The sequence below is a fragment of the Parasteatoda tepidariorum genome, chromosome 5 (genome assembly GCF_043381705.1).
Source record: "Parasteatoda tepidariorum isolate YZ-2023 chromosome 5, CAS_Ptep_4.0, whole genome shotgun sequence".
Taxonomy (NCBI): domain Eukaryota; kingdom Metazoa; phylum Arthropoda; class Arachnida; order Araneae; family Theridiidae; genus Parasteatoda; species Parasteatoda tepidariorum.
The window spans coordinates 80002561-80018020 of record NC_092208.1 but is presented as its reverse complement, the minus strand read 5'-3'; the positions used below and the strand labels follow the sequence as shown (position 1 = coordinate 80018020).

The 15460-nt window shown below is 30.4% G+C and overlaps 1 protein-coding gene across 1 annotated transcript in view; it reads right to left on the bottom strand.

Moving 5' to 3' along the window:
• Positions 1–530: 530 nt before the first annotated feature.
• LOC122269421 (piggyBac transposable element-derived protein 4-like) overlaps positions 531–15460 on the bottom strand; it is a 58856-nt gene continuing 43926 nt past the window's right edge. Inside the window, exon 4 of the mRNA XM_043042456.2 lies at positions 531–846. Coding sequence (XP_042898390.2) covers positions 531–846 — 316 coding nt within the window. The remainder of the gene's footprint in view (positions 847–15460) is intronic.

The following is a 15460-nucleotide window of genomic DNA, read 5'->3' as shown; positions in this document are numbered from 1 at the left end:
TATTGACAGCATTTAAATTTTAAAACTTAAATATGTTAAGAAAGAATGTTTTAAACCGTTATTAAATGTGCAGCTGCTTACTATTCTGATTTTCGCGAAAGATTTCATTTTAGTATTTGGTATTATTAGTGGTTGCAAAATTTATTCCCTGATATTTTCTTCTTCATTTAACAAATTTGATTTATTAAATTAATTATCATTAATTTATTAAATGATTATTGTCAACCATTATATTTAATTTATTTAATTTTATGTGTGAAGAATCTGATAATAATTTGATGTGGTCATAGATGTAGGTGTAATTAAGAAAAAAATTCTGTTTATAGTTATTAAGGCATTTGATTGTTTTGATAATTACATCTGCTGCAGTTGTTAATGCACTATAAAAAACGTTCCTCAAAAAGTATGAATGTTAGGAGCTATAAATGTGTTATAAGCACGAAAAAGTGAGCTCCAGCTTTTCATAAATTTTAAATTTATAGTTAGTTTTTTGTTATGTTTTTGAATAAAAAAATAGTTAATCATGGGAGTCAGGATAGCCTAGTTGGTAGGTCACTGGGCTCCTGTTCATGAGAACAGGAGTTCGAATCTTGGCTGCTGAAGAATCTCCGTGTGGTAAATGGTGACTGGTGCACGTCGAGGTAAGAAAGTCCTTCAAGTTTCCGTAACAAATCAATACCTCTGGGGGTACTGAATTGGAGATTGATCGTTCTCTGGTTCAGGTCAAAATTACGATATGTGGATGAATTAATGGATGCATTATTGGGTCCAGATCCACCTTGTAAAACTTGCCATGACACGTGCGTGTGTGGCTGAAGGTCGTATTCTTGGCCATAGATGGCGCCACTGAAAAAAAAGAAACGCATCTTCTGCCTTAAAAATTCGCTTGCTGGTATTAGTAAGTGGCATAAGTAACACCACAAAAACAACAACTGTTACTTATAGTATTTATTTAAAAATGTATCTCCTGGTTCCTAATTTATGACTGTGAGTAGATTCAATATGGCAAATAACAAGCATAATTTGTATTAATTTAAAGTAAAAGTACTAACTGTTAACAATAAGGTACAGTTTTTAAATTATTGGATATTTAGAGAATGAGCTCTCTGACCTCCTTGACTGGCGTAAATACCCAAATAGGTAAATAGTTATAAGACTTGCAAACAAAAAGACTATTGTAAAAAAAAAAAAAATTGAAAGCACATGTCTGTATCGATTTTTAAAGTTAAGTTTAGAATTGCATTAAACATTATGAAAAAAAAGGTAAGGATTAAAAAATTTTCACCTGCTTGTAATTCATTTAACTATCTAATTATGTTAGATATTCAATACATTGTTTTCCCGAGTTTATTAGTCTGTATTAAGAAAATGCAACAATGATTAAATTATTGTTTCTGCTTAAAAAAGCACTGTGTTGGAATTCCTCTATTGATATCACACAATTACATCATAAAAGTTGGAAATGTAATTAAACTACGCGGTTTAAAGTACCCGCAAAGTTTTGTATACTGTAACTCCTGAAGAATTTTTATTTAATTAACCCAGAAGGAAAAGAAAAATCCTAAAAGAAACTGCAATTTCTTTTCGACAATCGTCTTTTTTAGTGAAAACAGCTTTTGTGCAGCTGCTGTTTTTTTCACTTTATGTGGCAACATTTTTAATTAGATTCCATTTGAATTTTGCTTTTGTTCTTCATTTATTTAAGAAAGATCGCATTTGTGGCTGAATAATTAAATTGGAAAACGTGTCATAAAAAGCTTAAAACTTTCGGGATCTGAATAAGACAGTTTTGATAAATGATTAAGCATAATTTTGTGTCTAAACTTTACCCCAAGAAACATGAATTAATGTTACAATAGTATTTGGCTTCAAGCAAAATAAAATGGCGCTAGAACTGTTTGCTTGTTCCATGTAAAATTAACTTTTTTAGATATAAATTTAATAAATTTATGTTTTATTTTAGTTATTATAATATTTATGTTGCGGTCACTATTATTAATCGGAAATTGAAAGTAAATAAAAAAAATTTAAAAATAACTTAAGTGAATTATTATTGAGAATATATATAATAATTGAGAATTGAATTGTTATAACTATTAGCAATGATGCTTGGTCAATGTAATGCTGCTCAATTAAATAGCTATTATATATGATTAAAAATATTAATAGTATTTTTAACTAGTAATTATTGTTAAAAAACATTGAATATTATTACTATTTTTTCAATTACTGTAATTGTTATCAATAGTTTCCGACATTTTTACAAATAATTATCATACTTCCATTTAATATGAATAATTATCATACTTCATTCAAAATTGGTAATAATGACCATGTAAAGTGGTTAATTTGCATTATTTATCATCCAAATTTGTAAACAACGGTTAGTTTCAGCATTCTTAAAATAATAATAGCAAGAAACTGAAAAAGAAAGACTTACTTGATAATATAAACGCTTCTTTTGATTCAAAAACTATGAAGATAGTGAGAGTCGACATGTCACGAGCACTCAAAAATAGGCGCCCATTTTCAAAACTTTCCAGATGTGAATGAGGTAAACAAAAGAGATTTGAATAAGAAAACACCAAGTTGCCAACCAAGAAATGGAAAATAAATACAGGTGAAAAATAAAACTACGAAAACCACTGTGGCAGAGAGAGGCAAATCAAGGCAGAAAGTATTTCCACGTGCTATCCAGAAAGAGTGAGGAATTTATGTCGTTAACAAGGGAATAGGAATTCATATGAATAAAATTCTATTCAAGGGCATCAAGATGAACTAATAGAATAAACAAGTAAAATAAGTAAGTTGAAATAAATAAAACAAAATAAATGAGTAAAAATAAATAAGTTAATTAATTAACCTTAAAATGCATCTGATTTGCTCGATGTAACTGAGGGTTTTAAATAAAATTCTATTCAAGGGCATCAAGATGAACTAATAGAATAAACAAGTAAAATAAATAATTTGAAATAAATAAAACAAAATAAATAAGTAAAAATAAATAAGTTAATTAATTAACTTTAAAATGCATCTGGTTTGTTCGATGTAACTAGGGGTTTTAAAACTAATGAAGCTTTTAGATTAAGAAGAACATCCACATTCATTACTTTTTTAGCATAACAGTTATGTATTTATTCATAAATGCAACCTAAAAGTAGATCAAATAATTAATGGACAATTTAAATGTTAACAAGATGAAATCGAGCAAGCGAAATTATCATTGTTAAATCCAGCGTTGACAAATAGAAAAATGTCATTTTCTCCCAGAATAATTAAAGAATTAAACTTGTTTCAGTTTGAGATTGAACTCCAAACACCATATTATTCAGATTTGTTCTACATAAAGCATCAAATTTGTTGTACCAAGTTGTTGTCCAAGTACCAACACCAATTTATTGCCGTAAGTCCCTGATAAAGTCAGATGCATAAATTCGTCAATACAAGTCAGACGCATAAATTCGTTATATCATATATTTTCTAAATCTATGCCCTAGTCAAAATCAATTTTTTACCCGAGAGACGAGTTTAGATATCAACCTAGATTAAGGGAAATATTTTAAAGAAGGATATTGATCTTGTTTTATAAATTTACCTTCAATTTATGAACTTTGATATTTAACTCTTAATTTGAGTGTCAATGTTTCGTACTTTTACAAATTCAAATGAAAATTTAAGTACTCTGAGAAAAAAATTCTGGTAAAATTACGGCACTCTATGGTAATGACATTTCTTTGAAAAAAATCGCAATTCTGGTAATAAAACTAAAATGTATGGCATTTATAAACCATTCATTTCGTAATTTTTCTTTTCATGTGATAACGGTTTACCGAAAATTCTGGTTTTCAAAATTATAGTTCCTAATACCAAACATTTAGAAAAAAATAAAGAAACATGAAAGTAAATTTAACTGAATAAATGGTTTTTATACCATGCTGCGAGAAATCAAGATAAAATTACCAACTTTTACAGCATTTACAAAATTATATCACATATTATTGAACCATATTTTACTGTTAATTAAAACCAAAATCATTACCAAAGAGCTTCGGCAAAAATTTCCGAACTTTTTTGGTGTTTTTGTAGAGCCATAAAAATAGTAAATTTAACTATATTTTGGTAGATTTGACATAAAAATATTTTTCTCAGTGTTTAATTTCACCAAATCCTATTTTTACAGATTACTGAATTTGTTTCTTTAAAGATTATTTTGAAATTCATGATAATTTGAAATCAGAATAATTTATGCTGCATGATAAAATCGTTTAAAGAAAGTTTAGAAAGATAATGCAACGTTCTTTATTAAGACAACAGTTACTTTTTTTATTAAAATATGCAACTCTATTATACTTCCATCTACTTTTGAAAAAGTATTTTTTTTGTATAATTTTTAAGTGTCAGTAAGGTTGTAATTGATTATAGAATAAAAATTTGCGAAACATAGTACGTACTTAGAAACGGAAAAGAGATTCTGTCGCATGTATTGGAACTTGACGTCTTGCCAAAATTGTGATAAATCGTTATAGTCTAGTAAGAATTTATTTCTACATCATCTGTTGGTTTCTTGAAATTTAATGTCTTTCTTCTAAATTGATTTTTCTCTCAAGCAAATAATAAATAAAGAGAAAAAGAAACTTAAAGTAATTCTAGACATATTGGATTTTTGCAGCGACTCTCTTCCATAAGTTCTAAAAGATAAAAAAGAATATTGTTAAATCACGAGTTTCTAAATTTCACATTGCCTTTTGTGAGAGATTTTCAGCTTGCGCATGTTCAAATTGATTCGAGACACGTATATTGTTTAAAGAAACGAGTTGAAAAATAAGCGTATTGAAATTTGGTGTTGGTTTATCCTTAATTTAAAAGCTAAAAATTAGGTAGTAAATATTAATAAAAGTTTTTTATAAATGAAATTATTATTTTAACTTATTTATGCCAATTTGCACAAAAATAAAAATTGTTTCAAGTTTTAATCTAAATTTATTCATCAAAGCAAATTTATAACGTGATATTCGTTTTTATGTTAAGAATTGTATTATGAATTTATTCTTTTACTTAAGTTTTCATACTTTGATTCTGTATGAAAAGCATCAATGTCAAACATTTTGTAAGATATCATAACGGAGACTAAATACTTCTTTAAATTTCATTCCGTAATAAATTTATTCTGATTAATAGTATTTTAGCTTTTACTTAATTATTCATTCAAACAAATTTACTACAGTATTCGTTTATAAATTATGGAATGTACTAAATTAAGTATTAAACCATAATTTTACGATTTTCAGATAACGCAATTATAAAATATTGCTCTAATACAGCATATGTTCAAAACGCACAATCAAAATAGTTTAAGCTTTTTTCTCATACTAAAAATCTGAAATATTTGGCAGAACATTAAAAAAAAAAAAACTATCATTTTAAACAACTAAGATATTCTTTTCATCTAAACAACCAAAATATTAATTCTTCATAAATTAGAATAATTATTTTCTCTTGATTCATACACCGAACTGATAGATGTAATTCAATATCTAAATTTAAACACGATTTATAAATTTAAACAAGATATAAAAATTATAATGGTAAAGATGATGTTATGCAATTAAGATAAGTGGAGCATCTTTGAGTTTAGGTTTTGAGTTTCGTCATAAGAGATTTTGATGCGTTTTGCACTAAAAGTTTAACGCAAAGCTTACAAGTAAATTAACACAGAATATCAACTTAATGTTTTACTGAGTTATTATCATTCCTCTTTTATTAGATGCGAAACATATGTTTGAATTATTGTTGTTGTTGTTGATGTATGCCTGTTTAGGCAGAGGGGGTGCGATTGTTCTTGTTTTCCAGTGGCGCCATCTATGGCCAAGAATTCGACTTCTGCCACACCATACGTCGCACCCGTTTATAGGGCGGACCCATTCATACATCCATTCATTTACCCACAGATCTTAATTTTGACCTGAATCAGAGAACGATCGATCCAGTACCCCCAGAGGTATTGATTTGTTTTGGGAGCATGAAGAACTTTTGCGACTCGACAGATTTGACGTGCATCAGTCACTTTACTACACAGGGGAGTCTTCGGCCGGCGGGGTTCGAACCCACGAACTCTCGGTCATGGGGCAAGCGCCCTAACGACCAGGCTATCCCGGCCTATATGTTTGAATTAATGAGTTTATTTGTGCTCCCATAGAACCAGAAACACGGTAGTTTTTACAGTATTCTGGTAGTTTTGACTTTATTCTTTTTCTTAGTGTTGTATGAACTTTAAAATGAGGTTAACTCAATTTTTTTTAGACAAGTTGCCACAATTTAAATAAGCCTTACATGCTCTTGAAAAAAATAATTATTAAAAATGATTTTCAGCATATAATGCCAAAACGATGAATGTGTGGCTGGCTGGGATAGTCGAGTTGGGTGTTGGGTGCATGTCTAAGAGGTCGTGAGTTCGATCTCCGCCAAACAAAGACTCCCTGTGTAGTAACTGGTGACTGGTGCAAGTTATATCCGTCGGGTCACAAAGTTTTCCACGTTACCATAACAAATTATACATCTGGGTGTACTGAATTGGAGTTTGATCGTTTTCTGTTTCAGGTCAAAATTACGATCTGTGGATGAATGAATGGATATGTGAATGGGTCAGCCCTATAAACGAGCTGTGAGGAGTGTATGGCTGAAGTCGTATTCTTAGCTGTAGATGGCACCACTGAAAAATAAAAAAACACACCCTCTGCCTTAAATTCGTTTTGCTTCACCAAGTTGTCTTGCTGATACTATTTGCAAGTGCTATTAGAAACAACAACAACACAACAGGTTGAATGTGATTTCATGCTGCATTGCATGTCTCTGCTATTTAAAATATTTCCCACTTTTTTTTATATGAACATAAAAAAAAGAAGTTTTGGGAATTACTAGATTCAGTTTCGTTTTGACTTTTTAAGCAGGGGTTGAAAGATGTCAAAAGTGTTGAAACCTGAAAACCGGAAAGTCGTCTGTAAGCATTGCTCAGTTATATAACTCTTTTCTTGACTCTCTAGGGAAGAGAAGTGATTTATTTTCGTTAAAATATAACGTCAATCTTTGCTCTTTCATGAATAAACCATGAATTCTAAAAAGAAGGGAAAAAAAATGTCATCTTTCTATACAATCATAAAGTATACTGATATCGGGATAGAATTCTCGCTGTTTCTTTATTGAAAATATGAATTTATGTAAACAGAGATTTTCTAACATTTTTTTTATCATTCTTCAATATTTGAAGATAAAATTTTTTATGCTTTTTTTGTTCTTACCATAAAATAAACCAAATATATAGGATAATTCCTAGATTTTTTAGACATTATGCATAGACATTTACATTTTACACATGACTAAAAATGTAAACATCCTGGCAAATATTCTTTGTATACTAAACGAAAATTACATCGTGATTCATGGTGTTCAGCAGAATTATAACTTTTTTCTCAAGGGCTGCTGGAATGTTATTCGAATAATTAACTAAACTTTGATTGACAAACCAAACATTCGAACGGATGATTAATAAAGACATAAAGTTTTTATCACCATGTACGTTCCATCGTGAGATTTGTTCGAAGTTTTGTTTTAGCAACAGTAAGTTGTAAAGGTTCGAAATTTTAAGCACTATGAGTCTATGAAGAAAAATTCTTCCAAAGGGTCAATTTATGTTGAGATATGGAAATCTCAGGTTGTTGGGAGTAGTTGGAGATTATTGGCAAATTGAAGATTGCGATGAAAACAGAAGGTTGATGAAAAGAATACTTGAACTGGATCATATTTAATAAAAAGGCTTTTATTTTATGTATAGTATTTGTAGAGCTCGAGATACAAAACTAAATATTATCCATNGAACTTATATTTCTCAATGATATGAATATTGTCAAATTTTTCACAGAAAATTTCTGGAACACAATGCCAATTTCTTAAAATTATCTTTTCTATGTACTATTATACTTTGATGTCAATAAAAAATTGACGCTTTCTTCGGCTTATGGGAAAATGAGAAACTTTTCATTAAAATATGAATATTTCAAATTATCTCGTCTCCTCAAGTATTTGCAACTACAGTTTACATAAGGTCTGGAGCTCACATAATCATGATAGCAAAACAAATGAAAGTGCAAATTACATTTGCATAAGAGCAGTAATATTCTGCTTTAATTACGAAACGTAACTTGTCTTAATTATATCTTCGCGCAGATTTTTACACAGCAATTATCTAAACAAATAAGTTAGAACAATTTTCAGCCAGGTCAAGCAATAAAAAAAGTCTATATTAAATAGAGAAAAGTTCGAAGTTTTATCGCTGCAGTAACAGGGAAATGAAAATTTTTAAGAAAAGGGTTTTCCCTATTGAAAGCGTCAAAATTCCACGAAACGCTTCAATTTATTTCAAAGAACATAAAAGATAAGTAAACAATTCCGCTCAAGGGTTGAAGGGACAAATTACACTTCTTTCTGAGGAATATTGCTGGGAAGCATTAAGATTTTTATTTGAGCAACATAAATGATGGTCTGACTATCTTTTCTGATGTTTTGAGACCGCCCGGAGCCAACCATCGATTGACTCAAGAGCAAAGATGTATATTTTCCGAATTTGGCGCACGCCGCTCATTTGCATGAACTTATAAGGAATTCCAAACACGCATTTTGAGTGAGGTATTTCGTTTTCTCCATAACCGTAACTGGAGAATAGTGGATTAAATTTACTTTATGAACTTTCGAAAAAGCGCGAGTCCAAAAGGGCCCTGTTCTTCTAAAGAGCGTTCATTATTCATCGTGGTACTTTCAGGCTTTTACGAAATATTCATATGGAAAAATAAATACGGCATTTGAGCCGAATTTTGCCATTTTTATACACATAGTTTACGATTAAATAAATGCATTGCGGAAATATGGGCGCCAAACTGAAAATAAAATTGACCTTACGTTTATTTGCTAATTAAGACTAAAGTAAGGTAAGTTTCTGAAATAAAAATTAAAAAGCAAAGTGCTCAAGGCTAATAGATTTTAAACTCAGAGATTTTAGATTCGATTTTACAATTGGACATGAAAAAAAAGGGATAAAGAAAGGTATTCGATGTGAAACGTTTGTCCTGCTATTTCAGCAAATTTCATGCGAGCTAATCTTCCTGTTTAATGCAACATGGAATTTTTTTTAATCTGTGTCCTGATATTTTAGAAGCTACAAATTTTATTCGATTTTTATCACATTTCGAACATAGAAAGTATAGATTTCGTGTTTTCAGATTATTTCAAAATAAGTAATTCTTTAAATTTTCTTTACATGTATTTTGACATTCAAAATTGTCTAAGCTTCGATAAATTATTAATTTGAAACTAAGACCAAAAGAAGATCAAATTTTGAGCCATTTTACATCAACGTAATTAATAATTACAAGATTTGTTTAGCTATATGGTGCATAAGCAGTATTATGATTAAAAAATATAGAAAGTTTTAGTTTCATCATTTCCATAGAAAAAAATTCGGAAAAAAAGTGAGTGATTTTAAGGTTTCAGTTACATTATTAATAATTTTTTTTACGTCAAAAAGGAAATTCCTATTTTATCTTGTTCTTTACTTAATTTAGAATTTTTTAAATCTCATTTACGTACTTTAAAAAGTTTGAAAATTATAAATACAATGTATTGTATGAATGCTATTGGAAATATAATAAGAATAGAAAAGAAAACATACATTTGCTCATTACTGCAGTTTTGGTTCGTATTGCTGTTACTTGATTTTCAAAGTGCAACGTATGTAAAACTCTTTTTTTCAAACTGTTTAAAAACGCAAATTATTCTTGAAAACATTCTTCCGACACTTAAAATATCTTATATTTTACCTACTCTCACGCAGAAAAGAAAGCTGGTAAAATTACCGTATTGTAAGGCATTTTTAGGTAAAGAAATCAACAACTTAATATTAGTTAATAAAACCAAAATATGCGGTATTTCAACCATTCCTTTAGTATTTTTTCCATTCCTATGGTAAAGAGTTGTAGAAAATTCTAGTTTTCAAATTTATAGTTCCTATTACCATACATTTAGTAAAAAATACAAAATTGAAAAATAAATTTAACCGAATAAACTGTTTTTATGCCATGCTTTAATGCTGAATATACCAAATTTTATGACACGTTATAAAACCATATTTTGTAGTTAATTTTACCATATTCAATTGCTTGTTGTTTTTGTTAGGGTGATGATTTTATAAAGAAATCATTACCAAAGTGTTTTGGTAAAAATCACCGAGCTTTTTGATGTTCCCATAGAGCCAGAATAAATTTTACCGTATTCTGATAGTTCTTGACCATGCTCTTTATCTCTTTGCAAGTATAACTTTTTCTAATTCGTTTTTAAGAATCTTGCAAATTTAAAAAAAAAAGTAAATAAATGAATAAAAAATCCAATAGCTAACCTTCTTTTATATCAGATAACTTTTAAAAATTACGAACAAAAATTGATTACTTTCCCTATCAACAACTAGTTCTAATTACGAGAAACAACGTATTCTTCCCTCAGAGTGGAGACACATGAAAAAGAAAAATTTCATGATGTGAAAAGATTGTTTCTGATTGAATCCCTAAAAGCTTTTAATCAATGAAGCAAGTTAAAATGAATCTTTTTACTTCATTCCTCGATCGTAATTAACTTCATTATGAGAAAAAAGAAAAAAGTGAGATCGTCTCTGCCTGTTTCGGCCGAGCAATTTAATTAAGAAGGGAAAAGACCAATAGGCACTTTTAATTATTTAGAAGTTGAATCTCAAGGGTTTAACCACTGAGAGTACCGCAATCTTAAATAAGATTTTGCTTAAATTAATTTATAAGCGAACGTGAATTTTCGGTTTTGGCCTTCTTAAACATTAATGACATTTTGTTCTAAAAAATGTGCCAAGTTTTTAAGGTAATATTTATTTTTGGCGTGCAAAATTGAGACAAAATTTTTACTTATAAAATTTATCTTTACTAAGTGTTTAAATAAAAGTGTAATGATGAATGACTGTTAAATAAATTTCAAGCAGTATAAAAAAAAACAGTTGCTTAAAAATAAAAGAAAATTTGCTTTATTATATTTCTATTATCAGGAAACAGAGGTATTACTTGATTCAAAAATTCATTTGCTTAAAAAAAATATATAAATAGGAAATAACAGTCGGCAGGTTTCTAGCGCTCAAAAACAGGAGCCCATTTTCATGACTCGCCAGACGTGAATGGGAAGAAACAAAAGCTATTTGAAAAAAAAAAAGAAGAAAACGTGAAGTTGCCTACCAAAAATGTAAAATTAAAGGTGAGAAGCAAAACTATTAAAACCACAGTGACTGAGAGAGAGGAAAAAAGATGAAAATCAAAATTAGAAAAACCCCAGTGGCAAAAGAGGGATAAATCAGGGTAAAACGCATTTCCACGTGCTATGGAGAGGTTGTGAGGAACTAATGTCATTAACAAGAGAATCAGCATTCATATGAATAAAACAAGATTCCAAGTCATCAAGATGGGCTGATGTGACAGAGGTGGTAGTAATTTTAGCATCGTTAAAATTGAATTTATGCCCAAGGTTCCAACAATATGAAGCAACCAATTTTTGAGCAATTGAAATATATCGACTGTTATTTCATATTTATATATTTTCGAAGTGAATGAAGTTTTTCATCAAGTAATACCTAACCGCTTCAGTTTCTTGAGATTATTTATTTAGAAAAAGAGGTGTTATACATTATTTAGATTCCTATTGAAATCAGTGAAATAATACGTTGGCATAGCTAAAAATATCCTAATTTTTTAGAGAAAATTCAAAATTATTCAAATTCAGAGAAATTAACCAAATTCAATTAACAAGTCAAAACGTCTCAATTTTAAGTTATGTATACGGACAAGCAAAATGAAAAGTGGCCATTTGTGACAGTGTCCGAGATACAGTAATAGTACAGCATTTTCGTGAAAAAGGGACATCGGCCAGGTATCCAACAAAGAACTAAACTTTAGTTGAAACTTATTGACTTTTGACTTTTTTCTGTTTTTATTATTCTGAAATAAAATTTTTTTATTTGTAAATATAAAGAACCATGCAAAATAGTAAAAAAACAAAACAACAACAACTTGCGATTTTCAAAAAAAAAAAAAAAAAAAAAAAAAAAAAAAAAAAAAAAAAANAAAAAAAAATTATGATGCTTTAGTTAGTGAAAAATTCTAATTTTCTTAATATTTAGCAAAAGTTAAAAGCAATTTTGTTTGAAATGATAATTTTTTTAAATGCAGATTAGTTTTCCGTTCACATTTATATAAAAAATGGACTCAAAATATGGATTTACATTCTTGTAGATCTTTCTCTCTTTTCTTCTTCTTCTCCTTTTTTAAAAAAAATAAATAAATAAAAAGTAAATTGGCTTACCTCACTCTTTCAATATTGATTATATTGCTTTTTTAAAGGGCATAAAATCAAAATGTTGATCCAAAGCATCCTCATAATTATAAAGGAAGTTAAAGATGCATCCCAGACTTTCATGTAATTTATTAATCACTTCACATGATTGTATTTAAAGTTAACGTAAAGTGATATGACCATAACAGAACAACGTGCGGAGTAGTTCGATTTTTAAAGGCAGAAAGTGATCACACATGTCCGTTGTTCGGACAAAAGTGTTGTACAGTTGTCACGAGTCGTAACTCTTAAATTAACACTTAACAGCAGCATTGGATTTAGTTCATAGTGTTTTGTTGCTCTGGTCTTGGCAGATCTGATATTGTTTTAAAACGTTTACGAATATTTATATAACATTTGTCTCGAACCATTTTTTTAAAAATAATCGGTGTAGAACATCCCATCCGATTCTGAGTTCACGATTATCAAGGTACAACCGCGTAGACTTGTAGTTTTAAACCCGATCCAGAAGACAAGAAAATGAATTCCTGGATCAAGCATTGGAACAAACTAGCCTTTTAGGAGAACTATTTGATGGAACGAACCCGCATTTGCATTACGTGGAGGAAACCTTCCCATGGTTAGCCCGACGGTAAAAGTATTCTAACTTATGATACGTCTATCACTGTGTATATTTTATGTCAGCACTGTGGTCGGCGCGAGTCGGGAGAAGAATTCGTGAAGACTAGCCAATGCTTGGATTCGAATTCGGGTCACCTCGGAGGCTCTATAAACCGAGCCACTGCGGCTCGTCTCTAACCATTTGTCTTCGAGAGTGCTCGCCATAAACAGCTATCATAACAAATCAATACCTATGGGGGTACTGGATTAGAGATCGATCGTTCTCTGATTCAGGTCAAAATTACGATCTGTGGATGAAATGACTGGATGTATGAATGGGTCCGTCCTATAAACGGGCGGCAGAAGTTGAATTCTTGGCCATAGATGGCGCCACTGTAAAATAAGAAACGCACACTCAGTCTTAAATTTGCTCGGTTTCACCAAGCAGGCTTGCCCGTGTGGCAAGTGACATTAGAAACAACAACAACAGCATTTAACAATGATTGCTTGCATGATTCTCACCTTCTGCCATAAAAAAATATGAACTCTTTTTGGAGTAAACCTAAAAGTTCTAAAACAAATTAATTAACTCAAATATTTTAATTAAGAATAGTTCTATTATTACTCCTAATTATACTGTTTACTGTTATTAGTTCAGCTTATATTATGTTATATCAGTTCACTGCAGTTGTTTACTGTTTTTAATTCAGTTTTATTATTTCAATAAACAACAATATCGATGTCGAATAGATTACTAGAAATTTTATTAAGAAGTCGTGTCTTCTTTTTTGATTTGATTTCTCTTGCGCCAGTTTTTAATTTTTTTTTAAAAAAAACTTTCAAACTCACGCATAAGTTTCTAAAAATTGAAGTAAGCTTAAATGACACTAAGAGTTATGAAAAAAAAGTTATTATAACCGCTTGATGTTTTAAGTGAATTATAAAATCCGCAAATATGACATTTGTAGGTGTTGGAATTATTCTTCGTTAAATCGCAAAAATAAACAGATTTACATAAAATCAAAGGTATTGCATTTTACTGATGAATGAATGCTCTCCAATTATAAAAGCTTTATGTACTCAAAAAATAAAATATAAAAAAGCATAAGCATACGAAAACAGAGCATCTGGAGCACTAAGAGAATAATGAAACATATTTATGTTTTGCATTTGAGATCGAGAGCGTTTAAAGAAGAGAAAAGCTGCTTATTTTATCGTCAAAAAATGAAACGGCGCCTTTAAGACTTTAATTAAGATCAAATTTTTTTTTTTGAAACAGGAAAATGAAACTGGGAAGGAGAAGTGAAATTAACAATCGCCATAAAACCTCATCTCATTGTGGAAAGAAAATGAAATATTTTTATAAGCTTCCATAAAAAAATAAAGCGACCAAAATAATAATTATTCTACTGTAAGCGAGGGAGCTTGAAAAGACCCTTTGGGGGTGAATTAACTCCGTAATTTATGGCTATTGATTTCAGTTTAGTAAGGAACTTTTTTATGTATTTTAATTTTTCTCACCCGGTTGATTTGTTTACTTTAAGACTTTGCGCTCCATGAGGTTTGATTATCTGCATGGGGAATATTTTGATTTTAAATATTGATGAGAAGGCAAGGAGGAAACAAATAAATCCCATCTAACCGAAGATTTCTTTTACAATACCCCATAAAAAAAACATTATCTACCGTGAGTTTTTACGCCATTGGAATAGATGAAAGATAAAGAGTGAATTTTTTAATACAGTTTCACGAGGAAAGTTGATGATTCTAGTAAAATTACCTTACTGTATGGTTATAACATTTCTGGTAAAAAAAAAAAAAACTACCTAATGCTGGCTAATAAAACCAAAATACACTGTATTTTTTTTCCAATGCCCATCTGGATAATGACCTAGGTCATACAGGCACCTGAAGCGCAGATTTGTTGGCTACTCTTTCAGAGGCAAAATAATAGGTGTACCAACGTTGCTCCCTCATTAAGGACAAATAGTACAGAGAAGGAAAGAAAATCCATGCCTTGCCCGGAATTCGAACCCAGAACCTTTCTGATGCAAGGGCCGTTCCCTAACCCCTACACAGGCCGGTCCACAAGTACACTGTATTTATGCCGTTCATTTGTAAATTCTTCATTTCATATGATAACAGTTTACCAGGAAGCCGGCCTGGTGGCCGAGCGGTTAGCGTGCCTGACTGCGAAGCCATAGGCTGCGGGTTCGAATCCCGCTCTGGGCATGGATGTTTCTCTCTCTCTTTGTGCTGTCCTCTGTTGTGTGTGTGTATGATGTGTGAATGTGGCCCACCCTATAAACGGGTTTGTGGCAGTGTGGCGTGGGCAATGTTGCTCGCCTCCGTGACTTTGGTTCACAGGTGCCCACTGGGTAACGCGAAATGAGCAACAATTCTGGCATAGTATAGGCAAAAGATTCAAATTCAGTGCCTGCCATTAGAAGAAAAA